Source organism: Schistocerca piceifrons, chromosome 2, assembly GCF_021461385.2.
Source record: "Schistocerca piceifrons isolate TAMUIC-IGC-003096 chromosome 2, iqSchPice1.1, whole genome shotgun sequence".
Classification (NCBI taxonomy): Eukaryota; Metazoa; Arthropoda; class Insecta; order Orthoptera; family Acrididae; genus Schistocerca; species Schistocerca piceifrons.
Genome location: NC_060139.1, coordinates 659,351,663 through 659,379,605, shown reverse-complemented (window position 1 = coordinate 659,379,605; position 27,943 = coordinate 659,351,663). Strand labels below are relative to the sequence as shown.

The window sequence follows — 27,943 nt, the reverse complement described above, 5'->3', positions numbered from 1 at the left end:
TGGGGATCTAAACATAGACATTAGGAAAATGACAGCCAGAAATGTTAATTTAGTAAACATGTTAAGATCCTATAATCTCTTTTGTGCTAATGAAAGTCCTACAAGGCACTCCTCCTGTCTTGACAATCTAATAACAAATGTATACAAATGTGATTTTGAGCTAGGCTTATTTAATGTCGATTACCTGTCAGACCATAGAGGTATATGGGTGAAACTAATTACTAAAAAACCAAAAGAAGACGAGGAACAAACTCAGTGTGTCAGACTATCTACAGATACAAATATTAGCAAGTACAGAGAAGAACTTAAGTCTATAGATTGGAATACTGATAGATATTCCTCCAGAAATGTTGATGAAGCCTTCAGCACATTCCTCAAAATCATTTCTGAAATCTTCCACACATGCTGTCCACTGGTTAAAAAACAAAAAAAACAAAAAAGTTTGGAAACCTAGCCACTCAACTTTACAGAAGTGGTTTTCACCCCAATTACAAAAACTGAGACTATTGGTAATTACTTGTCATGATAAGGTCAAAAAGGGAGCAGTAGATAAAGAAACTAACAAAAACCTGAAAAGAAAATATAGATCTGAAATTAAAATAGCCAAGTGTAAGGCAAATGGTGATTTCATTAAAAAATCACACAATAAATGTAAGGCTGCATGGAAAGTAATAAAAGCAGAGCTAAGTATGGATATAAACTACAAAGACAACACAAATGCTGCTAACGTCACTGCTGATGATTTCAATCACTTTTTTGTCCACTCTGCCAATCTTAGCCTTCCAACCCACAGCAACCAGAATTCCAATTCAACACATACACCTATTTCTCACCCCATATCTGGCAGAAATTTTCAACAAAACATTACAAACATAGTGTCAGCTTGTAAATGGAGAGAAGTACAAGTAACTGATATAATTAAAGCAACCTCTAAATTAGGATACTCTAGATCTGAAGATGTGTATGGCCTGTCAAACTCTGTAATTAAAAAAGTTGTAGATCTCATAACATATCCTCTTTGCATGCTGATAAACTGGATGTTCTCGAGTGGACACTTTCTAGAATGTCTCAAAAAAACAGTTGTCATACCATTATACAAAAAGGGTGACAAGTCCTGTATCAATAATTATAGACCAATTTCACTTGTGCCTATTCTCTCAAAAATAATAGAACATTGCATACTGCAGCAAATATGCATACACCTATCAGACAATAATATATTAAATGATTCTCAGTATGGATTCAGGTGAAACTTATCAACAGTCAAAGCAGTTGAAAACCTTATCTCTTTTGTACTAAGCGCATTTGAGTCAGAATTATCTGCTGAAGCCATTCTAATTGACTTGAGTAAGGCTTTTGACTCAGTTAACCACAAATTATTATTAGATAAACTGTGTTGCTATGGAATCAAACACTTGGAACTCTCACTAATTGAATCATACCTCAGCAATAGAAAACAAATAGTAAAACATAATGACCAACAGTCACAGACTTTAAGTATAAAACGAGATGTTCCTCAGGGCTCAGTGCTTGGCCCTCTACTATTTATATTGTTTGTAAATGACTTTCCGAATAACTCACCCTGTAAATCTATCCTCTATGCTGATGACATAACATTAGCTAATTCTGGAAAGGATATAAACATATCGAAGGAGGAAAGTGAAGATTGTCTCAAAATATCTAATATCTGGTTAAAGCTAATGACTTATCTATGAACCATGAAAAGACTGTCAAAATAATCTTCAGTTTATCAAACAGTAACATGGAGTTATCATCTGTTAAACTACTAGGAATACACATTGACTCAAAATTAACTTGGGACACGCATACAGATTATGTATGTCGAAAGCTATCACGAGTTATCTACCTACTAGCCAAACTACACACATGTGTTACACAAGATTTATTGCTTCAGTCATACTATGCTTTCTTTCATTGCCATCTACAATATGGCATTCTTTTATGGAGTAACTCTCCAGGAGCCAAAAAAATTTTCACTTGGCAGAAGAAAGCAATTAGACGTTTTTACGGAATCACTGACAACAAGACCTCATGTAGACTTTATTTTAGAGACTTAAAAATTCTCACAGTCCCATCTCTTTACATATATTGTTGCCTATTAAACATAAAAGAAAACTTAAACCACTACACTATAAGGAAATCAGTTCATCAACACAATACTCAACAAACAAATATGATTGATGTACCCACAACCAGGCTTAAGAAAACCCAATCTAGCTATGAATACATAGGCATAAAATTATTCAACACTTTACCCATACAGGCTCAATTGGTTTCAATGGATATTTTCAAAACTAAAACCAAAGTGTGGATGAAGAAAAATTCTTTCTACAGTGTAGAAGAATTTCAGAATAGTTGTAAAGATGATCTAATTTACTGATAAACTAAGGCTTACTGTTACGTATAGTTATGGATGTAGAGGCAGCTAGCTATAAGCTAATAGGGTACAACACTGTCTTTTTTTTCTCCATGTAATATTTTTGCTATATGAAACATAAAGTACAAATAGCTATAATACTTCTGACAACATTGACTGCATGTTAATGCTGATAAATTATGGCTTACTGTTATGTATGGATCTAGGTGTAGAGGCTGTTGTAAGCTAATAGTTTACAACATTGCTATATTTTTACTATGTAATATTTTGGTATGTAAAACATAATGTACAAATAGCTGTAACTCTTCTGATGACATCGATTGCATGTTAGTGCTGAAAGATGGATAAAATAAAATAAATAAATAAATAAACATCATCAACTGATGTAACATCAGGAGTGACCCAGGGAAGTGTGCTGGGACACTTCCTGTTCGTGTTGTATATTAATGACTTTGCAGACAGTATTAACAGTAACCTACACTTTTCACGGATGATGTGGCCAGTTTAACTGAAGTACTATCTGAGAAAAGCTCCACAGATATTCAGTCATATCACGATGAAATTTCAAAGTGGTGCAAAGATTGTCAACTTGCTTTAAATGTTCAGAAATGCAAAACTGCACACTTAACAAAGAAAAAACTGAGGTATCTTGTGACTACAATACAAATGGGTCACATCTGCAATTGGTCAAGTCATTCAAATACATGAGTGCAACAATTTATATGTATATTATCCGAAATGAAACAATCACATTGGCTCAGTTACAGGTAAAGCAGGTGTCAGACTGTGGTTCATTGATAGAATGAAATGCAATCATTCTATAAAGGAAATTGCAACCAAAATGCTTGTGCAACACACCCTACAATATATGCTGAAGTGTGTAGGAACATTCTTATGAAATACATCCTAGGATATATGCTAAAGTGTGTGGAACCTATTCTAAATAAGACAAACAGGGGATATTGAATGTATACAAAGGACAGCTCAAATTATCACATGCTTGTTTGACACCTGTGAGTGCATCACAGAGCTACATAAAAAGCTGAACTGTCATATGCTTGAAGATAGATGCAAACTATGGTATGAAGGCCTATATATAAAGTTTCAAGAACCAGCTTTAAATGATGAATCTAGAAATGTACAACCACCTCCTCTGTACAAATCCTATAGGGGACACAAAGACCAAATTGGACTACTTACAGAGCCCACAAAGGTGTTTAAGTGCTCATTCTTCCCACACTCCATATGTGAACGTAATGGGAAGAAGCCATAATAACTGGTACAATGGGAAGTACCCTCTGTGATGCACTCCACAGTGGCTGCCTGAGTATGTATGTAGATGTATGCATTGTTGTAGATATTCTCTTGCAAAAAGCCAGATTAGTCTGCATAAGAGATGTTGAAGGTAATTTTCTACACTCATGTCTCAATAACAGAAAACAAAAAGTAATGATAAATAGCTCAAATGGAGTATGTGATATCTCTGCTCACTGTGAATAGATTTCGGTCAGTTATAGTTTCTCAGGACTCAGTTCTTGGGCCACTGTTATTCTTGATCATATTAAATTTTCTACCATCATATGCAAGCCTTTCTTGTGAAGTTACTGTACTTTCTGATGATATCATGATTTTTGTCAGCAGTAGATCAGATGATAGACTTGAGGAATCCATTAACTACAAACTCTCGGATGTGGTCAATTGGTTCAATGCAAATGGTCCTTCACTAAATTCTAATTAGACTAATTTTATGCAGTTGTGTACAAATAAAAGCAAAAGAGCAAGAAATAGATGTGACAGATACAAATCAGCCAATGGAAAAAAAGGGAAGGGACTTAATTGCTTGGAGTGCAAATAGATTAGAATATCAGCTGGTCTACTCATACTGTGGATCCCTGCAAGAGAGTGAGCTATATTACTTTTCCCTTACATTTTGTCACGACACGGGGAGAATCAAGTAATGTAAAAGTGGCATACTATGGGTATTTCAATTCACTGGTTGAGTATGGTATTATCTTCTGGGATAACCAATGTTTAGTGAGGACAATGTTTGTTTCTGAGAAGTGAGCTGTAGGAATTATTTGTGAATTGCACCAAAGAGCTTCAGGCATAAATAAATTTTGGAAACAAAACATTTTCACAACCAAATATCAATATACTTTTTCTCTCTCAAATTTTGTGACTAAAAATATGGTGATGTTTGCCACAAACATAATACACAGAGAAAGAATGATATGCACAGTGGGTATAAAAATCTGAGCTAGTGCAAAAAAGTGTTCAATACATTGGAACAAAGGTTTTTCAATGCTTTCTTCTAAAAACAAAGACACAGATTAGGAGGAAGGGGGAAAGAAAAACTCACTAAAAGTTTTCCACTAGGAAATACTTTTTACATCTAATTCTTAAACAAATGTCTAAACTTCATGATTTTAATATTACTTAATATTATATTACTATTATTAGATAATATTATACAGTGCTTGTAAATTATTTACTATGGTCTGGTCACTAATAATTTTATCTGTCTTTCATTCTGTGTCTGTTTCACTGCAGAGTTTTAAAGTATCTATGAAAATATAAATCTACTATAATTATGAATTCCAGTGTACTGTAAATGTTAAATGATTTTGAAAGTAAATGATTGTAAATACAGCAACTGACTCGTTTCACACCCTTGAGAACCTAATGCAGTGACACCTATGGAACATGAAATAAAATAAAACTATTCACTATATACGTACTTTCATCACCTAGAGGAATTTTCAGAGGTGTGAAACAGTTCAAAGTATACATTAAAACAGAGAAGCAGCTGTTGGAAACCAATTCTTTACACTGCATGAAACATAATTAAACAGTTATATGCTATTTTTGCTGACACAGGTTAAAATTGACTTATGGTTAAATGACATGATCATTCAATGCATGAGGTGATCTAAAAATTTGTAATGTAGTCTTCTTGTGAAAACCAACTTATTTGTTAAGACTGCTATGTGAACACAATACTGGGTTACTAGTTTTGGCAATATGTATTGCCATCCTCAAATCCACTGAAACAGGCAGTGGTAGTTACATCATGCAGTGCTTAAATCTCTCTGTTAGATTAGGACTATACAACATGCAATACAAAGTCGAGGCATTACAATGACATGCCAGATGTGCTGTCAACATGTGTGCACATCTTTGGGTATGAGTGGCATGAACAAGATGGATACATGCCACATCTTTCCTGTTTGTGGTATAGTGCTATGTCAGGTGTGACAGAGTAACTGATAACTGGATTTGGAGTAGGCCTATAACAGAAGATAGTGCGGAGAGATACTGCGAGATGGCAGTCTGCATAGCATGATGTCAATTACAATTAATGTAACAGGGTCACACTTTTGTTAAACATTCAGATCAACAAAAGAAATGTAACATCAAAGTAGTTCACACCAAATAATCATAATCACAAAGTTTACACAAATGATATGTAAAGGAGACAGAACTTGCTGTGAAGGGTCATGGGTGGCCTACACCATCAACTAAAAATTGGAAACATTTTGTGATCTAATGATAACATAATATATTACACACATTAACAGATTTATGTCATATAACATATGTAGTAGGATTAGCTTTAGGGAAAAGCTACACAGTTGATATTTACAGAATTATGAACTACGATTTGACCTTGTTGGTTAGTTTTGCTGCAAGCAGAGGGTGACAATTAATACTTATGTAGAAGGAAACTGTAAAATAAGCCTCTATTCGATGTAGAATAACAATATAAAATACATTTCATACATAAAATATTTTTAATAAAAAAGTATATAAATCACATATAAAATATATCTTTTATTTTTTAAATTTCATCTTAACATAATGTGCCAACATTGTATAAGCAAAACTGTAGTGAGTTTATAGCCAATTGAAACCATTGCTGACAATAAATAATGAGACTATTTATGAGAGAAATTTACGTAAGTTTCACTTATTGGCCAGCTAAGGGCTTACATTAAATCCCAAGAGAGTACTAATGGGAAAGCTAAATGTTTATGTCATATAGAGAAAATTGGTTTCATACTTGAAGCAACCACATCATTGTCATCCCTAATATAATGTAGACTTTCTAAGTAACAAGTAACTATTTACTATTCTAACCTTGACTTGAGGTACATTGAATCACTGCACCAGGCCAAGGATTCTGATAATCATAGTTCCAGTACCTATCTTATTACAACAAATACAAGTGATTGTCAGTAACCAAAAGAATAGTAGCCAAGTTAAGGCAACCATAAGCTGCACATACTGTTTTGTACACTTAAGTATTTATTTACTTGTCACTTAGAAAGTCTACATTATTTTACAGACAGTAGCGACTTACAGCTCGAAACATGTATTTAACATGCATGGGCAATATTACAGTAATTACATTTAGATTATTGATACACAATATTTAGAGATTACACGCTATTAAGTAAAAGATCATTTAAGTATCTTTAACATAGCATTCCTGAGATCAAATCAAGTCAGCCCCATACTGTATGGGCACTTCAATATAAGCCATTTTTTAAACTCATTTTTAAAAATTCTACCAGAAAGCTGTTTAAGGTTGTTTGGCAGAGAATTACAAAATGTTCTCCATTTTTCATGGATTTCAACTTTGCAATTAGTACTCTCTTTGGATTTAATGTAGGACCTAGGCCTCACACTAAGGAGTGTCTCTCTGATTTTGTCAAACTGTTTCCATGCTACAGGAAAGTGATGTACGTTACACGGGAGTATTAATAAAATAATATGAATTTCTTACGTTACATATGTCTTAGTGGGTACTGATAACTGATATCGTGTTGACGCGAAGATGAAAATTTTTGTTACAAAAGGTTTTATATGGGAACTGCTGTCCTACATTGTGCAGGGGACTTGTTTTACAGTTCTCTGTTACATAACTGTTAACTGTTTTACAATTCTGCAAATATTGACTGTGTATCTTTCCCCTAAAACTAATTCTACTACATATGCTGCATGGTATAAATTTGTTAATGTATGTAATATATTATGTCATTATTACATCATAAAATATTTCCAATTTTAAAACTATGGTGTAGGCAGCCATCCATGACATTTTATGGCATGATGTGTCACCTTTGTATACAATTTGTGTAAACTTTATCATTGGGGTTACTTGGTGTGTATTACTTTGATGTTACATTCCTTCTGTTAATTCCAATCTTAAACAAAACTGTGACCCTGTTACATTAGTTGTAATTCATGTCATGCGGTGCAGACAGCCGTCTGGTGGTTTCTCTCAGCACTAGCCTCCATTATACACCAAATACAGTTGAAAGTTACTCTGCCATGGCCAACATGTTATTATACCACAAAGAGAGAAGTTGCATTAGGCATCTGTCTTGTTTGTGCCATTCGTACTCCAAATTTTACATACATCATGATAGCATATCTGGTATGTCACTGTAATGTCTTGACTTTCTTATGCATATTTTGCAGTCCTAAAATGACAGAGAAGTTTAAGCATTGCATGATGTAACTAACACAGCTTAGTTTTATGGGCCTGAAGATGGCAACACATATTGCCAAAACTAAAAATCCAGTAACTGTGTTAACACAACGATCTTGGCGTATAAATTGGGTTTCACAAGAAGACTAGAGTACATAAAATTAACAAGTTAATACAGCATTACCTATGAGAAATGAGCTGTTTATAAAAGAACAGTACCATAGTATATTGGCTTTTAAGAAATTATCCTAAATCAAAGGTTAACACACATGTTTATATAAATGTGATGTAAATGAATAGATAAAAAATCTACTCACCAAGTGGTGGCAGGGGAACACACACACAAAAGGATGAAGTGGTTTAAGGAAAGCAGTACAGTTCAGAAAAGTCACCCAAAACTCCTGGTCAGGGAAACTTACTGGATGGGATGAGAAGGATCCTGCCCAGTAAGTCTCCCCTGACCCAGGGTTTTGGGTGACTTTTCTGAGCTGTACCCCTTTCCCTAAACTTCTCCAGTCCTTTTCCATCACCCCTCTTCCTTCCCCTTCAACTCTTCTGCCAGAAGATAGAGCCACTGACTCCAAAAGCTTGTAAAAGCTAAATCCTTTTGTGTTTGTGTTCCCCTGATACTGCTTGGTGAGTAGATTTTTTATCTATCCATTTACATTATATTATCAATAACTGATTATTTTTCTTTGTTATATTTACATATATGGGGCCACTTACAAAAAATTATATCATACAACTGGCAGCCATTATCTCAAATGCAATTTTGAATTCTGTCAGCAGTTACTTACGCCTAAGGCCAGTAAGCATTCGTTAATCAAACGTACATTTTGCTTAATGACAGCTTTCAAGATTATAGTGACTTGACGCTGTGTCATTAAAATGGAGGCAAGGTATTTTTCATTCTTTTAACATGAGTTCTCAGCTCTCGAATATGGATAAGCAAATATGTTATAGGAGTACTAGCAAGTAAATATGAGTTTAATTTTTTTCAAGTTATAGAAACGTTTTACTTTATAGCTTTTGCACGAGAACACAGAAATAATGTATGTATCTCTTACTGTTTTGTGCATTTCATCTGCAACTGATTCGTATTATTAGCTGCAAATATCAGCATAATTCTACATTGGTCTAACAATAGTAAGTTTATACTCACTGAACACATTTACTGTTGCATGTTGTGTCTCGTTGCACCTTACAACTTGAGGCTTGGAAAATGAATAAATTGTGCAGACTTCCCTCCTGCAGCTTACACCTCTCTGATAATGTCTCTGAGACACATATTTGTTAACTCGACCAAGTTATACATGTTTTTTGAAACCTCATTTATTCTCTTCTTCCAATTCATACTAATCAGTGTAGCTATTCCTTGCTTGATTCTCATTTCTGTTATGAAAGTAAACTTCATTTAAGTACATGTGAAAATCAACAGTGTTGGCATGATCTAGGCATACCCTTTACTTGCATGTCTTTGTACGACATGGGTACTAAATGTTATTATCTCCTTACTTTACCAAATCTGTTACTGAGGTGGTGAGAAAAATGCAGCATTGCACATTTCCACTTGAATTTTATAGAATGTTCTGTAATATATTTTATCAATTAAAAAGTGTGAAGTCTGATGTTTGTTTGTTTGTTTGTTTGTTTTTCTTTTTTTTCAGCACAAATCTGTTTTTGGAATTAATGTTGTCCAATTGCTGAACGCATGCTATGGACAATAACGGCATACTAAATTCTGTAGCACATTGAAATATCATTAGTGTACTCCGCACATAGTATGTTATTTGAGGATGAAGAGGTACAGTTCTGATTTTTTATTATTATTATTATTATTGTCTTACAAGACACTTGGGACATTGTTCTCAGGTTCTTTCTTTCTATGTGTGATTCATAATTGTGTGTAGTATTAAGATCAGACACACCCTAAAGTGCAGCTGTTGGTAGGAGAGCATAATTTATGTAATTTTATGTTGTTGAATGGAAAAATGAGAATGAGAAGAAGAGCGAAACATGTCAGTACTGTGTCACATGTGGCCTTTGTAGCACTTCTGTGGTAAGTTATGCATGAATTGTGCCATTCAATAAGTGCAGGGCAGGTAGCTAAAGTATATGAGAAAATGAAATGCAATGATAGGAACCTGTGTGGCACACTTTTCCATGAATATTAGATGGAAGCTTCAGTTTGCAGTTTGATGAAGGTAATCTAACTTCTATGAAAACAGTGGCAAAATAGTTGTAATTGAGATCTGAGTTAGACTCATACGCTGGGCTAAGCACATTGATACTACACAATCAGAATAGCTGTAGTAAACTAAGTAATGAATGGAAGGAAAACATTTTTGAGGGTATGAAAGTAATGGATATGATGCTTAGAGCCGTTGTGATCTTTTCTACACCCTAAATTTGTGACTCTACATGTGTGAATTTTTAGGGCTCATATTATGATAAGGGTTGGATTAAATTAGATTCAGTTTTTGTTCTATAGACCAAAAACTGAGACGGCTGTCATGGGTGTGGAACATGTCAGAAAGTATAACATAAAAAACATAGAACACTTGAATATAATACTTTCTTCCATGATAATTTGTCAGGAGATTGTCGAAATAAGTGAATCATTAGAGTCAACTGGAACTGCTAATATTTACAGAATTAATACACTCTCAGAATGAAACATACCGGTAATTATGCACTTTTATTAAATTTATCTAACAAAATACCTAATCTTGACTGTTGTGACCAAGTGCTGTCAAAATTGAAATCTAAAAGACATTTTTACCTAAGCTGATCTAACAGTACCTCTTGAAATACTCATCTATAGAGCAGAAGGAGTTGCATACCTATAAGTCTTTCAAACTCTGTTTTATCTGAAAGCAAGTTTCTATTGGTTACTGGCAATTTATTGAAAATGTATGTTCCTCAATATTGGACCCCCTTCTGAACTAAGATAAGTGATTTTAGGTCTTTATGTAGATTGTTCTTGTTTCTAGTATTGATGCTATGTATCAAGCTATTGGTTGTAAATAGAGACATATTATTTTCAAGAAATTTCATCAAGGAATAAATGTACTGAGATGCAGTGGTTAGAATACCCAGTTCCTTGAACAGATTTCTACATGATGGTGAGGGTTTCCTCTAACAGGGCAGAAGAATGCTTTATATACCCTCCTCATATTCAAATAGTTTTATGAGATTAACATGATAACACATAATATAGAGAAAAGCACACTAAGATTTTTAGGTGAAAATGGACAAAAAATAGTCTTTTCATTTCTGACAAAATGACTATGTGAATTAGAATATAACTAACTTATAATTTTTACTGCATTCCTTTACAGATTTGAAAAATGGGTAAATGCGGAAAAGAGGAAAAGAAGAATCAGTACTTTAGAAACGTAGTGCTGCTACCAGATTCATGGACATAAAAAATTATTAATAACAATATTCTGGCGAGTAGAGGGCATATCATGATCATGAAACACCATCAAGCCAAATGACCCCTTGATTGGTCTTATGCTTTCTGTCCAGAGTCTGTTACAGATCATATTAAAATAACATCTACATGACTAGAATGCAATAGAAAAAGTGGGGATGAAGTATGCTCATCAGTTTTAGAACAATGGGGATATCAGTCCTACCTTGAATGGGTAATAATGGAACAAGGTAGGAGACAATAAAGGGTATGAAAAAACTCCTCCAAATCTGTCTTAGGATTGAATCTACACAAGAAGAAATTATTTATGGGGGGCAGACAAAGACAGAATGTAATTTGTGTAATTAACACAAAAACTTTCATTTTATATATATACACTACATCAGTGCATGCAGAATTCCATTACACAAATAAAATATGTCATTAGTGAACTGCTTTAATCTAAAGAACACAAATTAAACAGCTTCCAGCAATTCAATTGCAACTACGTAATGAATTTCTATGCCCAGCAGAGAAAAGCTTAGGTGTCTATATCCTTTGCGGAATAACACAATACAGTAGTGATTGGAGAGAGGAACTACATAATGGAATGAAAATGTTCCTGAAGCAGTCGAAGCCAACTTCTAAGTTACAGGCTCTCTAATTTTCGCTGGATTTTATGTGTTTTTAGTACAAAATAAGTCTTAAATTTTTCTTTCTACTGATGTAATATAACAAAAAGTTCAATCAAAACCAAAACTTTTCCCTACTGCTTCATAGAAAATGTAATTTATATAGCAAACTGTATTGCTGTGAAGCTTGAATTCCATACTGAATTTTCATACCATACACTGTGTAGTGATTCACATAGTATAAACGTAACATTATGAAAGAAATGGAGTGTATCCATGTGCATTGTGATGTATAAAAAACATTAGACTGCATCATAACATTAAGTAAAGTTTAGAAAAAGAAAATATTCAATATTTACAGTGGCTTTGTTTATTTACCTGCTTCTCCTAATTTTCACTGATTTTTATGTACTTCTCTTTCAAAATAAGTGTCAAAGCTCCTCTAACAGGTAGGTGTCTACAAGTTACCCGCTTGCTGGGCTGTGTATACCATATACCAATTGATTTTCCAAAGGATCTGGAATAGGCAACCGTAATCTCATGTCTGAGACGTTGCACTGTAGATTTTTGTAAATGCTAGTAAGTAGTCCAGATTTCTATGACTCCTCTTGGTCACATGGACAAAATAAAAGCAATAATCTATTTCATGCCACACATCTGGAAGTGTATGTAGCGTTACCAATGGGACCTCATTGGAAATTTACATCGTGAGTTCTGGAGGTGTTTTCAGAGAAGGAGACACATACACAAGGTCTCTCACATAACTGCATGAAAAAAAGTCCGTAGGTAACAGGTCCAGTGTCTCTAGGTGGCCAAAGCAGAATACAGTGTCATTATGTCTGGTATGACAAGTCCAAGAGTATGTAAGATGTTGATCTAAAAACATGTAAACATTCTCAGTCACTGCATTTGCACACAATGATCAAAAATAATAAAATGTCTTTTACATTCATTGAAATTCTCATCAATATATTGCAGTGCATTATATAGTTTGTAATCACTATATTCACTTTTGACTGTCCTGTACTGTAAAGCTGCTTTGAATGCACTAAAAAAGGTAACCACATTGAAAGAGAAACTGCATAAATTTAAAGTTTGAAGATTGATTCATTACTCTTCATTCAAGTAGTGGAAAACTTCATTTATAAGATCAGTAGCCATGTTATTCTACAGGTTCAGTTTTGTTGAGAAGGTGATTAATTTAGAGCTGAACAATATTTACATTTTGCGTTTGAGAAAGAAGGTTGTAAATAGATCTGGATGACTGAGAAGTTGTGATTCTTTGTAACTTGTATGTAAATGTATGCTGGATCATATTTTAATATATTGTTTTTCAATAATGATTCTCTTACTAACACATTATCATCTTTTTAGAGTATGTTGCAAGACAAGTAGTACAATAGTTCTGGTGTAAAATTAGTAACTGACTGGTGGATGGATCAAAAGTAAAATAAAACAAAACACATTACTGGAAAACGTCTCTGACATCAAACATAATGTTTCACAGTGTCACACAATGATCCTTTATTGTTTTTTGGATATAACAAAACAATAACCTTTTACATTTCTGAAATACATTTCTTAAAAGAAATAATAAGAAAGAGTATGTAATGCTTAAAAATAAAGCCTGGTAAACAACAAATGACTGAAAATTAAAACAATACTCTGATGTATTTCACAAAAAGTTCATGCTTTATGATGTAGTGTGTACTACATTAAAAGAGATCAGGCCATCATCAGAAGATATTGCCCATAGGAAACACAGCAACTTAAATGGGAAATTTCATAACAACAATATCATTCTTTCATGGCAAAGTATAACACATGAGAAATCATTAACAATCCTTCAATTATAGTTGTATATAACCTCTCAGGCACAATTATGAATTTGATATTGAGCATCTTGAAAAGTAATTTAGAATAAAGAACTATTTGGTCCACAATAAAATATATGTGTATATCTGTGAAACTAGCCATTATCTTTCAGGTAACACTCACAAATACATAACAACAGCTAAACTCTCACAGGTGAAAGGACCACCAGAATGTTTATAGAAACAGTAATGTAAAACTGATGATACACCAGTTTCATTGCAATGCATCACTGAACATCTACACAAATTCAGCAGGGAACTGCTACCTTCAGAAGGTATTACATCAGGAACATCAGTGTAGGAACAGTCACAATTTTGGGCCTTTTAATTGTATTTAGACCAGATTTCAGTATGCAAATTGCTTGTGCTCTGAGCTAACAAGAACAGTTACATACATAAAAATGTCTTTTTATAGTGCTTGAAGTACACAGATTTACACCCATCACTAGAAAAAAGGTTGTTGGGATTTATTATTTTGCCAGTTTTGTGGATCTAATATTCTGTAAGATTCACAAGCTCTCAAAGATAAAAAAAAAAAAGACTGATGTGGTTCCACACCAGTTAATGTGATTGTCAACATTTACAAAATCTTGCTCAGACACCAAGGATATTTGAAATGAAACAATTTCCATGGAGGGAGATGTTAATGTCCTTATTTCATGTACAATTATTAACACAAATGAACTTTTAATAGTGCTGCAGAGTTTTTGTCCAACCTCACTTGACAATGACCTTACATATGTTTGGACTGTAATGTGCAATAAATGATATCTAATACCAATTCTGCAACCATTTATTAATATTAACTTAAACAGATATTCATTTCATCTTTCCAGAGTGGAAAACAACCAAACTTTGAGTATGGACATAAACTAGCTGTGGACAATCACCATCTCAACATTGATATAAATGAGCAATTCACAATATTGCCCAAAAGTGTACAGTCTGTCAAATAGACGTAACATTGTATTGACAGATGTTTTCAAAGTAACCTGAGGAACAAGCCTGTCATTAGTTTCTTGTATGTTTGTACTCTTCATGTTCAATAACTTAAAACTGTAACAACAGTGCAGCTGAGAGAGAGCACTGCAAGAAAATAATGTTCCAAATATTGCAAGTAACTCAGGGCTTAACAAGATAATGTTAACCCTGTTCATTCCTACATAAAAAGAAGAATTGCCACAATGAATCCTGTGTTAAGATTCTGTCAGATTGCCAGTAAAGGAATGAAACAGTTTCACTGCTCAATCCATCCAGCAAAAGCCAATACTACCGCCCAATGATAGTGGGTTCATCAGCCATTGCAATTTCTTCATTTGGAGCACGAGCACCTTTGTGTTTACGAGAGTACATCATGAAAGAGACACCAGAAAATAACAAGAAAACAAACACCATCCATGCAAGGTATATGGAGAAACCATAGTGGTGTGTGGCACCTGGCGGGAATGTGTATGGTAGGTGTTTCTTCTCGTACGCCACTGAGCTGATCAAGACCTCAATCACTGCCAGAGTTGAGCCACCTGAAACAACAGGGAAATGTTTATGTGACATCCTAAATTTGGCTATGGTGAAAGTGCATTTAAGAACAGTAATGTCATTTCTAAAAATGCAAATAGCTTTCCCTCTCATTACATGAAAAAGTGGCCTGTGTTTTTCTAAGAAACTATAAAAAAAAGCTATCCCTATGTACAGTCATGTATTAAATGTAGATCTGTGAGAGCATTTTAAAAGTGTATAAAAATGAGTTCTTAAAATTGGAGACAGACGAGTCATGTACTGCTACTGCAGGATATTTAGCACTGAGAAAAAGTATTTATTTCAGTGTTTTAGTCATTACATATTTCTTCTTGAAGTGAAATTTGAATTGATAAAAATGCCCAAATGCAGATAAAATTGTAAGATATCACCACAGAGGACAAGGCAAAGAAAAAATGAAAGACTGCCTCATTTTTCACAGTCATTTATACTTAACTGACAAAATTGACCATGCATTGAGGTTAATGCTTTCATATGATGCATATCTTCTCTGAGTTGATCTGTAGTTCCAATGAACACTATGAATTTAACATGTTTTCCTGCCGGGATTACTCCTAAATGAAATTTCAAGTAGTTTAATAATAAGCATCTGTTCAGCATGCATTAATCAACTTAATACAGTGATGGATATGGTCATTCACATAAATTTATTGAGGAGTTGGTGGTCCATTCTACAACTGGCATTTCATATACAGTGTTTTTTTTTGAAAAAAAGTCATGTAGTTCTTCAGGCAATATTATTGCTCAAAACTAGAAGAAAAATTCTGATAATGATATTTTCAGAATATGGGCCATTTTATTTGTGACAAGTAATGTTTAATATTCAATGATGTAGTCAGTTCTACTCTTGCTATTCATTGGATAATGAATTACCAGTAATCTTGTAGACCATTACCCTTGCCGAAAAACAACCGCAATTTATACATGGCAAGGCATTACCTCTTTTTCTACAGATCACATGACAGTACCCTACTAAAATGTTTTATGGATGATAAATTGGCCAAGGAGGTTCAGTAGTATGACCTCCCCATTCATCGGAGCAGAATGCACTGGATTACTGGCTATGGGGACATTTAAAGGTGTTGACGTATCTCTAAACCATACGCAGGTGTTACAGGTGCATTTGACCAGTGTATGTGATGAAATCCAAATGGAGCCACATATATTGGAATGAGTATGTGATTCACTGTGATGAAGGGTTGGAAGATGTGTCAGGATGTGTAGATAGTGCATGTAGCACTGCCTATAGTGTGTACATCCATGTAACAGACAGATGAGACTGAGAGGACAGATTTGCCATTATCTCTGCAGGTATTGGTTTCTGGACATATCATTACATGAGCTTTTCTTCTAGTTTTAACTAATAATACCTCCTGTAGGACCATGTGACACTTTTTTTAAACACCCTGTCTAATTGATTCATCATTTCCCAGGAAATAAACTTTTCTTGTAATATTTTCAAACTAAGACTGTAAGAACCATTTGATTGGTACATATTAAATAGATGTTGTTATTGTTGTTGTGGTCTTCAGTCCTGAGACTGGTTTGATGCAGCTCTCCATGCTACTCTATCCTGTGCAAGCTTCTTCATCTCCCAGTACGTACTGCAGCCTACATCCCTCTGCATCTGCTTGGTGTATTCATCTCTTGGTCTCCCTCTACGATTTTTACCCTACACACTGCCTTCCAATACTAAATTGGTGATCCCTTGATGCCTCAGAACATGTCCTACCAACCGATCCCTTCTTCCAGTCAAGTTGTGCCACAAACTCCTCTTCTCCCCAATCCTATTCAGTACCTCCACATTAGTTATGTGATCTACCCATCTAATCTTAAGCATTCTTCTGTAGCACAACATCTCAAAAGCTTCTATTCTCTTCTTGTCCAAACTAGCTATTGTCCATGTTTCACTTCCATACATGGCTACATTCCATACGTATACTTTCAGAAACGACTTCCTGACGCTTAAATCTATACTCGATGTTAACAAATTTCTCTTCTTCAGAAACGCTTTCCTTGCCATTGCCAGTCTAAATTTTATATCCGCCCTACTTTGACCATCATCAGTTATTTTGCTCCACAAATAGCAAAACTCCTTTACTACCTTTCCTAATCTAATTCCCACAGCATCACCCGATTTAATTCGACTATATTCCATTATCCTCGTTTTGCTTTTGTTGATGTTCATCTTATATCCTCCTTTGAAGACACTGTCCATGCCGTTCAGCTGCTCTTCTAAGTCCTTTGCTGTCTCTGACAGAATTACAATGTCATCAGTGAACCTTAAAGATTTATTTCTTCTTCGTGGATTTTAATACCTACTCCAAATTTTTCTTTTGTTTCCTTTACTGCTTGCTCAATATTCAGATTGAACAACATCAGGGAGAGGCTACAACCCTGTCTCACTCCCTTCCCAACCACTGCTTCCCGTTCATGTCCCTTGACTCTTATAGCTGCCATCTGGTTTCTGTACAAATTGTAAATAGCCTTTCGCTCCCTGTATTTTACCCCTGTGCCTTCAGAATTTGAAAGAGAGTATTCCAGTCAACATTGTCAAAAGCTTTCTCTAAGTCTACAAATGCTAGAAATGTAGGTTTGCCTTTTCTTAATCTAGCTTCTAAAATAAGTCATAGGAGCAGTATTGCCTCACGTGTTCCAATATTTCTACAGAATCCAAACTGATCTTCCCCAAGGTCAGCTTCTACCAGTTTTTCCATTCGTCTGTAAAGAATTTGCATTAGTATTTTGCGGCCATGACTTATTAAACTGATAGTTCAGTAATTTTCACATCTGTCAACGCCTGCTTTCTTTGGCATTGGAATTATTATATTCTTCTTGAAGTCTGAAGGTATATCGCCTGTCTAATACATTTTGCTCACCAGATGGTAGAGTTTTGTCTGGACTGGCTCTCCCAAGGCTGTCAGTAGTTCTAATGGAATGTTGTCTATTTCCGGGGCCTTGTTTTGACTTAGGTCTTTCAGTGCTCTATCAAACTCTTCACGCAGTATCATATCTCCCATTTCATCTTCATCTGCATCCTATTCCATTTCTATAACATTGCCCTCAAGTACATCTCCCTTGTATAGGCCCTCTATATACTCCTTCCACCTTTCTGCTTTCCCTTCTTTGCTTAGAACTGGGTTTCCAACTGAGCTCTTGATATTCATGCAAGTGGTTCACTTTTCTCCAAAGGTCTCTTTAATTTTCCTGTAGGCAGTATCTATCTTACCCCTAGTGAGATAAGCCTCTGGATCCTTACATATGTCCTCTAACCATGCCTGCTTAGCCATTTTGCACTTCCTGTCGATCTCATTTTTGAGACATTTGTATTCCTTCTTGCCTGCTTCATTTACTGCATTTTTATATTTTCTTCTTTCATCAATGAAATTCAACATTTCCTCTGTCACCCAAGGATTTCTACTAGCCCTCGACTTTTTACCTACTTGATCGTCTGCTGCCTTCACTACTTCATCCCTCAAAGCTACCCATTCTTCTTCTACTGTATTTATTACCCCCATTCTTGACAATTGTTCCCTTATGCTCTCCCTGAAACTCTGTACAACATCTGGTTTAGTCAGTTTATCCAGGTCCCATCTCCTTAAATTCCCACCTTTATGCAGTTTCTTCAGTTTTAATCTACAGTTCATAACCAATAGATTGTGGTCAGAGTCCACATCTGCCCCTGGAAGTGTCTTACAATTTAAAACCTGGTTCCTAAATCTCTGTCTTACCATTACATAATCTATCAGAAACCTGTCAATATCTCCAGGCTTCTTCCATGTATACAACCTTCTTTTATGTTTCTTGAACCAAGTGTCAGCTATAATTAAGTTGCGCTCTGTGCAAAATTCCACCAGGCAGCTTCCTCTTTCATTTCTTATCCCCAATCCATATCCACCTACTACATTTCCTTCTCTCCCTTTTCCTACCACTGAATTCCAGTGACCCATTACTATTAAATTTTCGTCTCCCTTCACTATCTGAATAATTTCTTTTATTTCATCATACATTCCTTCAATTTTTTCATCATCTGCAGAGTTAGTTGGCATGTAGACTTATACTACTGTTGTAGGCGTGGGCTTCGTGTCTATCTTGGCCACAACAATGCGTTCGCTGTGCTGTTTGTAGTAGCTTACCCGCATTCCTATTGTTTTATTATTATTAAACCTATTCCTGCATTACCCCTATTTGATTTTGTATTTATAACCCTGTATTCACCTGACCAAAAGTCTTGTTCCTCCTACCACTGAACTTCACTAATTCCCACTATATCTAACTTTAACCTATCCATTTCCCTTTCTAAAATTTCTAACCTACGTGCCCGATTAAGGGATCTGACATTCCACGCTCCGATCCATAGAACGCCAGTTTTCTTTCTCCTGATAACGACGTCCTCCTGAGTAGTCCTCGCCCGGAGATCCGAATCGGGGACTATTTTACCTGCAGAATATTTTACCCAAGAGCACGCCATCATCATTTAACCACACAGTAAAGCTGCATGCCCTCGGGAAAAATTACGGCTGTAGTTTCCCCTTGCTTTCAGCCGTTCGCAGTACCAGCACAGCAAGGCCATTTTGGTTAGTGTTACAAGGCCAGATCAGTCAATCATCCAGACTGCTGCCACTGCAACTACTGAAAAGGCTGCTGCCCCTCTTCAGGAACCACACGTTTGTCTGGCCTCTCAACAGATACCCCTCCGTTGTGGTTGCACCTGCAGTACGACTATCTGTATCGCAGAGGCACGCAAGCCTCCCCACTAACAGCAAGGTCTATGGTTCATTATATATTATTATATTATTTTATATTATTAAAATAATCACAAAGGATGTATTCCTGAACTTAAGTTTGAAATTTTTTCTGCATACGGTTAAAAAAATATGCATCCAGCAAAATTATCAACAACACATAAATATACCTAAAACATATTTATAAGTTTTTAGCAGCCGTATTGGATTTGGCATTAAAAATGAAAATCTGGAACACAAAAAATTCTAACCTGAGGAAAGCCTTTTTGGTACAATTGAGAAGCGGCATCTTTTGAATGTTACCGCATTTGCCTACATGAAAGTGTGAAATCTCCCAAAACCACATACAAATTGGCCAGTATAGCTGACTTACCAGCTTAAGATAAAACCTTGATGGCATTCATCTTTCCTCTATTTGACACACTACTATAGCAATGTTTTAACAGAATTCACAGTTCTGTAAATTCAAAAGTGTTATCACCCAGTTGAGTTCAAGTAGGTACAAACACATGTAGGTAACACCTTTTTGAACATTATGAAAATTCAACCCCTTTTTCCCCTGCAGCACAGAATACAGGCTTTCTTCTTACAGACTGATAAATCTGGGCCTGTAGATGGAACTTAAATATACATATTTACAGAATAATACAGTGTCATGGTTGTCACAAACACAAGGTGCTTGAGAAAAGTAATGATACTGACAATACTGTGATCTAGCAACTCTCTGTTGTTGTTCTTGTGTAGGCCAGTGTATTCATCCTCTCCAATTGCTCAGTCTAAGTATCAGCCCCATACAGCCATCAACAGCAGAATTTAGGGCAACATAATGCCATCAAGCTTAAACTTGGGAATCTGAGAGTGTGACCTTTGTAAAGTAGAAACAGGTCTTTGGGGAATATTTCTTATGAAGAGTATATGTTTTTTGCTGGCACAAATACTTTTTGGAAAGCTGAGAACACATTGAAGATGAACATGTGTGTGCTATTGCGAGATCACACCAATGTGTAATCATAAGGATGATGGGTGATGTGTTAAACTTAAAGACTGTCACCATGCATAAAATTTTGACTGAAGTTTTGAACATGTGAAAGGTTTGTGCCAAAATGATACCAAAAAAACCTCACAGCTAAGTGGAAGGCTGAAAGTATTTGTAAATCTTCTTGAGGGGATTGTCAATGACCATGAATGGTTGAGTTGTGTGATCACAGGTGATGGATCCTGGATTTTTGAGTATGAACCTGAGATAAAGTGGCAAAGTGAAGACGGGCACTCCGCAACTGAAGAAAGCTCAAATAACCACTCAAAGATCAAAACAATGCCAATTTGCTTTCTTGACAGAAGGGGTATCGAGCATAAGGAATTGGTTCTTCCAGGGAAAACTGTCAACCAAGTGTTTGATCACCATTTTGGGACTTTGGAGAGCATTCAGAAGAATGTGGCCAATATGTTAAAGGCACTCACTGTCAAGGCTGGAAACGATGGCTCTGCCAGTGTATAACTGCTATAGGAAACTACCTTGAAGAGGACAATATTGGTTTTTGAAAGAAATAAAAACTTTGTTCAACAAAAAATTAACCTAATTACTTTTCTCACAGACCTTGTATTTGGCTCTTTTTTCTGAATATGTTGCATATTCCAAGGTGGACATTAGGGTGGGACCTAAGAACAAGGGCTTAAATTGCTGCAAGTGAAATGGGCATCAATAAAACTTATAATTGTCCTCACAAACATTTGGATGTTTCCTCTAAATGTCATGTGATTTCCGAGGATAGGGTTATGGTGGGACCTGATAACACAGCCTCCGACTCCCCCCTGGATGTGTAGTGGATTTTGCACCTATGTTGTTGTGAGGATGGCAATATACCTTTGTCTCTGGCTTCCAAACATGTAGCCTGCCCAGTGTCCTCTCATTGGCTGAGTGCAACCAGCAGCTAACACTCCCCCTTCAGTTCCCATAGTACCTTATGGTGAGCACTGACAACACTGCCATGTGGAACACATAAGTACATTATAGGCCCCTGTCTAGACTTTTACTGTCTCCTGAAGAAATGTATATTGTTGCTGAGTATTTGTCTGATTTTAAAGTCAGTTCTATTTTGATTACAAATTATTTGAGGTAAACTTTAGTTTAAACATGGTAGATGCTCATAAGAAGCCAAGGAACACAGTATGCATTCCCATGTTTGGCAGCCTGATGAAATTTACTTCCCACCCATCACTTCCCTCCCCACATTCACTGTAGTTCTTAGCCATGCTAGAGTCACTGTTTCTTCTCCAAATTTTCAAAATAAGCCTGCACATGACCTTCGTCACCAAAGCTTCATCTATAAATGTAGGACAGTCCCTGTATAAATCTGCTACACAACATAAAAATGTTGATTTTGCAGCAAGTTTAATCTGTGAGTATAAGGTGGCCTGTATTTTTTGAATGATGAATCTGAGGAAACAACCTGATCTTATGATTAGCTAAATGTTTTGATTAGGTAAATATATATCAGCTTCTTATATTCTCAAAAACACAGGAAATGTATTGCATATTTTATTGCCCTAATATATCACTCTGCCTATGGCCTTCAATACAATACACTCATTTCTGAACTTAATTTATCCATTTTCATACAAGGGTGGTTTGAAAAGTTCTCAGAATCACAATGAGAGCTCAGAGCTAGCACAACGAGTTGTTCACATGATATTCATTGGACTGGTGCCTGTAAACATGTGCCACATCAGTCCTCTTGGAAGAGAGGTGTGGCAGTGACATGGTTCTGTTGTTGTTCCCACATAGTGATTTGTGGACAAATGAATTTAATTTTGGTCGGTAAGAGCTCATATAATGAGCCATGCAGTGGTCAGCCAAGACGTGTCAATACTCCAGAAATCATTGCAAAAGAATACAAAATGGTCGTGGAGTATCGCCAATTGAAAGTGCCTGAAATTGCTCACACTTGCCAGATGTCATCTGAAAGGATATATCGCATTTTAAATGAAGAGTCAGAAAAGAAAAAATTAACTGCAGGATGAGTGCCATGACTCTTGATGCTGGATAAAAAACGAACGAGAATGGACGTATCGGAACAATGTTTGGCCCGTTTTAGGAGCAACGAACGAAATTTTTTGCACCAGTTTGAGACCACAGTTGAAACCTGGGTGCATTACTATAGCCAAGAGACGGAACAACAGTCAAAGCAGTGGAAACATGCTGATTCTCCACCACCAAAGGAAACAAAGACAATTCCTTTGGTGGGAAAGGTCAAGGCATCAGTATTCTGGGATGTGAATGGGATTCTGTTTTTAGATTATCTACCCACTGGGCAAACAAATACTGGAGAATACTATGCTAACCTTTTGGATAAACTGCATCAAAAGATACGTGGAAAAAGGCAACGTTTAGCAAGGAAGAAAGTCATCTTCCATCAAGACAATGTGTGCCCACACACATGTGCTGTCGTCATGTCAAAATTGCATGAACTAAAGTATGAATTGTTTCCACACTCGCTTTTTCACCTGATATGTGTCTGTCAAACTTCCATCTCTTTCCATAAATGAAAATTTTTCTTGGTGGACAAAGATTCACTTCAAACGAAGAATTGATAGCTGGAGTTGACAACTAATTTGCACATCTGGAGAAACTTATTTTTGAGATGGGATCAAAGCACTGGAACATCACTGGACCAAGTGCATTAATCTACAAGGAGACTACACTGAAAAGTTAAAAAAGTTTCAGTGATGTAAGCACTTTTTTTCTATTCCGTTCTAACTATTTTTCAAACCACCCTCGTACTATTACTTTGTTTAAGTAGGGTTTCAGAATGGAGGTTTGTATTGTGGTGTAAATATCTTTAATGGTTTCCTGGCTATTATCAGATAGTACAATCCCCAAATATTCACAAACAAAGAAAAATAGTACCTTATTAGCCACTCTTCTATAATATAGGCCCTATCTGAATTGCTGGACTCGGAATGTAAATTCCAGTTAATGCTAATATTGATATTAAATATATTTTCAAGTTTACAGGCACCTGACAGTGTCCTCTGATATCACTTAATTTACATAAATGTTTAGTATGAAGTAATAATAAAAACAGTATCTGAGCAATTAAAAGGAAGGATAGTCACTTTTGTCAAAATAACTGTTTTTATACATAATATTCTGATTTATGAAGTATTACAAATTTCCAGAGGTCAGAAACAGTCTGAAAAGCCTGTAAAGGTGTTGCAAAGTAAGTTATGCTGAGACATAACTGTTAAGAAAAAAATTTGGTATGTTGCTCCTTTCCTGAGTTGATACCATTAAAGTTAGTCAATCAGGCCATTGCATTTGCAAACTCAAGTGGCTCACCAGGGATGGTGTTGCCAGACATGTTATTCATGTGGTTATCTAAAACCAAACAAGAGAAAGATACAAAAACTAGACGTGAGACAGAAGTAAGGATTAAACTTGGACCAAAGGCCAAGCAGTGTCATGTGCTGTCATCTATTCTATGAGCACAACTTTTACTAATTGTATCTGGTGGGCCTCTTGAATTTGTGTACACAATGGCCTGATTGGATAACTTTAGTGCTCTGAAACAGTGTAACATATGAATAATTTTTAATGACTATTTCTGAGCACAACCTACCTTCCAACCACCGCACAAGTTTTTCAGACTCTCTGTGATCACCTTGTGTATGTAGAAGAAATTCACATAGTGAACAATTTCTATAAATGGTATTGCTATTATACTTTGCAATGGTTCTCTCCACCTATGAATGTATATACTGAGAGCTGTTCCTCATTTGTTCTAATTCCTTTCTTTTTCTCCTCCTCTGGTAATGCTGTGTCTATAGGATGTGACTGATACTATATTGCTTCCTTAACTACGTAATGCTCTGCCATTGAACTATTTTTCCCAACTTGGTACTCAAATTATCTTCTTCCTTTCCACTACCAAGCCCCATGCTGTTGACTTTTAATAATTTTTGCATATTTTTTTAAAGCTTCAATCTGAGTTCATGGGAAAAAATTCTTCAGAATATTATATTTATAGTATTTCTTCTCACCAACTACTTACTATTATTCCTCTGTAGTACTGACTCTCAGATATGTACTATCTTCTTCAAGAAAAGATATCAATCTGAAATCTTTCATTCATTGCATAATAGCATTAGAGTAAATACAAAGAAGTACTTCATGTTTTACACAGATTATTTTATTAGGAATGCTACCTGAAATTATGGTGTTACTTCAGGGGTCACATTAATAATACCTGTAGCAGTTACATTTAATAGTCTATGATCACAAACATTACATAAATGAGACTCTATACATCAACAGAAACTTTCAATTGAAATGTGGTGGCTGTCTATAGTTCCTAATTGCTGAGTTAGTTTGTAACCACAAAAAGATTCCAGAAGGCTTATATATGGTTCGATAGCCAGTCATCAGTGTAAAGTTTGCAATAAATAAATGTTATTGACAACAGCTCTTGCAGTCTATCTAACTTTTATACAGGGTGTGCCGTTTAAATCCAGACAAATGAAACTTATTAAAAAAAAAAATACAAATGAAAATGAAAATCCTTTTATGTGTAAGTAGTTGTATCTTTCAAGAGTAATATTACTCAATGTAACCCTGTCAGCTGCACTGACTGCCTCTAATATTGTTCTGGAGTCATCACACACAGTCTTTAAAAGAGTGCTGTCCACATTCATGAATGCTGCCTTGAAGTGGTCTGACATTTGGGTGCCTCATCTTTCTGGTAACTCTTTCAACGATGCTCCAAACATAGTAGTCGAGGGGGTTCAAATCTGGGCTATTCAGGGGTCAGAATTCCTTTGACAAGAACATGTCAACATTATCTGAGAGCCAGGTTTGGATTAAATGACTCATATAAGGTCCTCCTCTGCCATCCAATGCACTGTTCGTTTTCTGACATTCAATACTGATGCCAGTTTCTTCAACGATTGCCATGGGTTCTCTGAAATTGGGGCCTACACCTTTTCAATGACTGCCATAGTTCACAACACGTGTTTCCTCAAATGAGGTTAGTGGAAGCATCCCCAGACTCCGCTGAAGCATTATACTTGGCCACAATATTGTAAACAGTTGATCTTGGGTACACAAAGAATTGAACTATTCCAGTGGGCAAACACACAGTGTGAAGACTTTTGATAATTGCAGCTCTTTGGTGTACTCCACACTTGTCCATAACATCTTGGCCATTTTGAGGTTCCTATGTTTACTAGATTGCTATGGCTATCAAGAACACCAATTGTGACCTTCAGCATAACTACAATACTGCAGGAAATTCAAATTGAAATGTGTCTGGATTTAAGTGTAGCACCCTGTAGAGGTAATACATATGTCATTGCACCTGATAAATTCTCAACCCAGAGAGATAAATATGTACATGAAATTGGATAATTTTTGGTGAGGGGACGAGAAAAACTCACTACATGCAGAAGAGGAAATAGATATTAAGATAGTTGTTCATGCCAACATTTGATGAGAGAGAAAACTCATCACTGTATCCTCAGGTTCCCATTACAATCAGTAATTTAGAAAAGAAAAGTAAAAAAGTAAAGAAGAAAAAAAAGCACTGTTTGTTTTTCCACCAGCACCTACTGCTTCCATTCATTTCATTTTATTGGGTGCTATTATGCATCACAGGATTCTGGTGCATTATCATTTGTGACACTACAAACTGCAGTTTAGGGTATTCAAACATTGTCAGAAAAATACTACAGCTTTAGCAAACACTGCAGTATTTAGGGTGGTTTGTCTCTTCATGCAGTTCATGGGAACTTATGCAGGTTTCCTTTGGCACAATAACAGTTTGTGTATGGTTCTTCAGTAAAGCTAGATGAGAACCTATGCAGAACAATGATGAGATAAAGTCCCCAATATTTTTGTTTGTTGCTTTTTCCCTCAGATTCTTATTAAGCTGTGAGAAAGGACTGGTCCAGCATCTTGATCTGTGGATCCCAGACAAACCCCCCTCCCCTCCCCAACTGCACAACATAGGTATAGATCTGATAGGAGTTTTAGAATTGACACAACCTGCTCCCCTCCCTCAACTGTGGCTCCATCCCAGCTTAATCAAAACTGATTCATTTCATCTAAGTTAGTGCTGTGGTGATTTGGTGAAAGTGCACTAAGTTTTCTATATCTGGGAAACCTTAGTAGACTGAACAATAGGTAGATATAAATTTAATTGCCAGTTGTAAATAGAAATACATTGCCACTTACCTCACCTCTTATTGTTTAGTTGAAACTGTCATCCCAGATAATGATGCAAGTTATACTGATAATGACGGTGAATAAAAATAGTGAAGCTATGAGTAGTTGGTTTAGATAGTGAGCATAGAAAGGAGAAAAGGTAAAAGTTATTGTTAGACATTTCTTTTGGTGTACTTTATCTCTGCTTGTATTATCAAAATATTGACAACCAATGAACAGCATAAGTTTAGCATAGATATAATATTAACTTACTTAGGTAGGTTATTTATATCAATAAAACATTCTGTGGTTTTGATTAGTGGAAATACATAAAAAATGAAATTTCCTTGAGAAAGCCTCTTTAAAAGAAAGGGATTGTCATACATGCAGGATCATCTCATAGCCAGGGAAATATATTTCTGCCAAAGTAGGTACCAGTACCATATAGTAGTGGATTGGGCATTTCATTTTGTCTCTGAACAAGATTACTGAAAGAAATACAGTAACCAGCCACTTTTTGTGCAACTTTATTTCCACCAATATAGTTATATCTTCATCAGTTCTTATAAATTGGCTATATGGCAAATGCTGCACAGCACCAGTGCATCAGTGAAGATAAAAGTGTGTGTATTATGCATATAAATGCTAAAT

At 35.6% G+C, this 27,943-nt stretch overlaps 1 protein-coding gene across 1 annotated transcript in view; it reads right to left on the bottom strand.

The window, feature by feature from the left end:
* Nucleotides 1-13,438: 13,438 nt before the first annotated feature.
* The window catches only part of LOC124776378, a 311,886-nt gene continuing 297,381 nt past the window's right edge, over nt 13,439-27,943 (bottom strand). Inside the window, exon 4 of the mRNA XM_047251342.1 lies at nt 13,439-15,333. Within this exon, the coding sequence (XP_047107298.1) occupies nt 15,083-15,333 (251 nt within the window). The 3' untranslated portion in view covers nt 13,439-15,082. The remainder of the gene's footprint in view (nt 15,334-27,943) is intronic.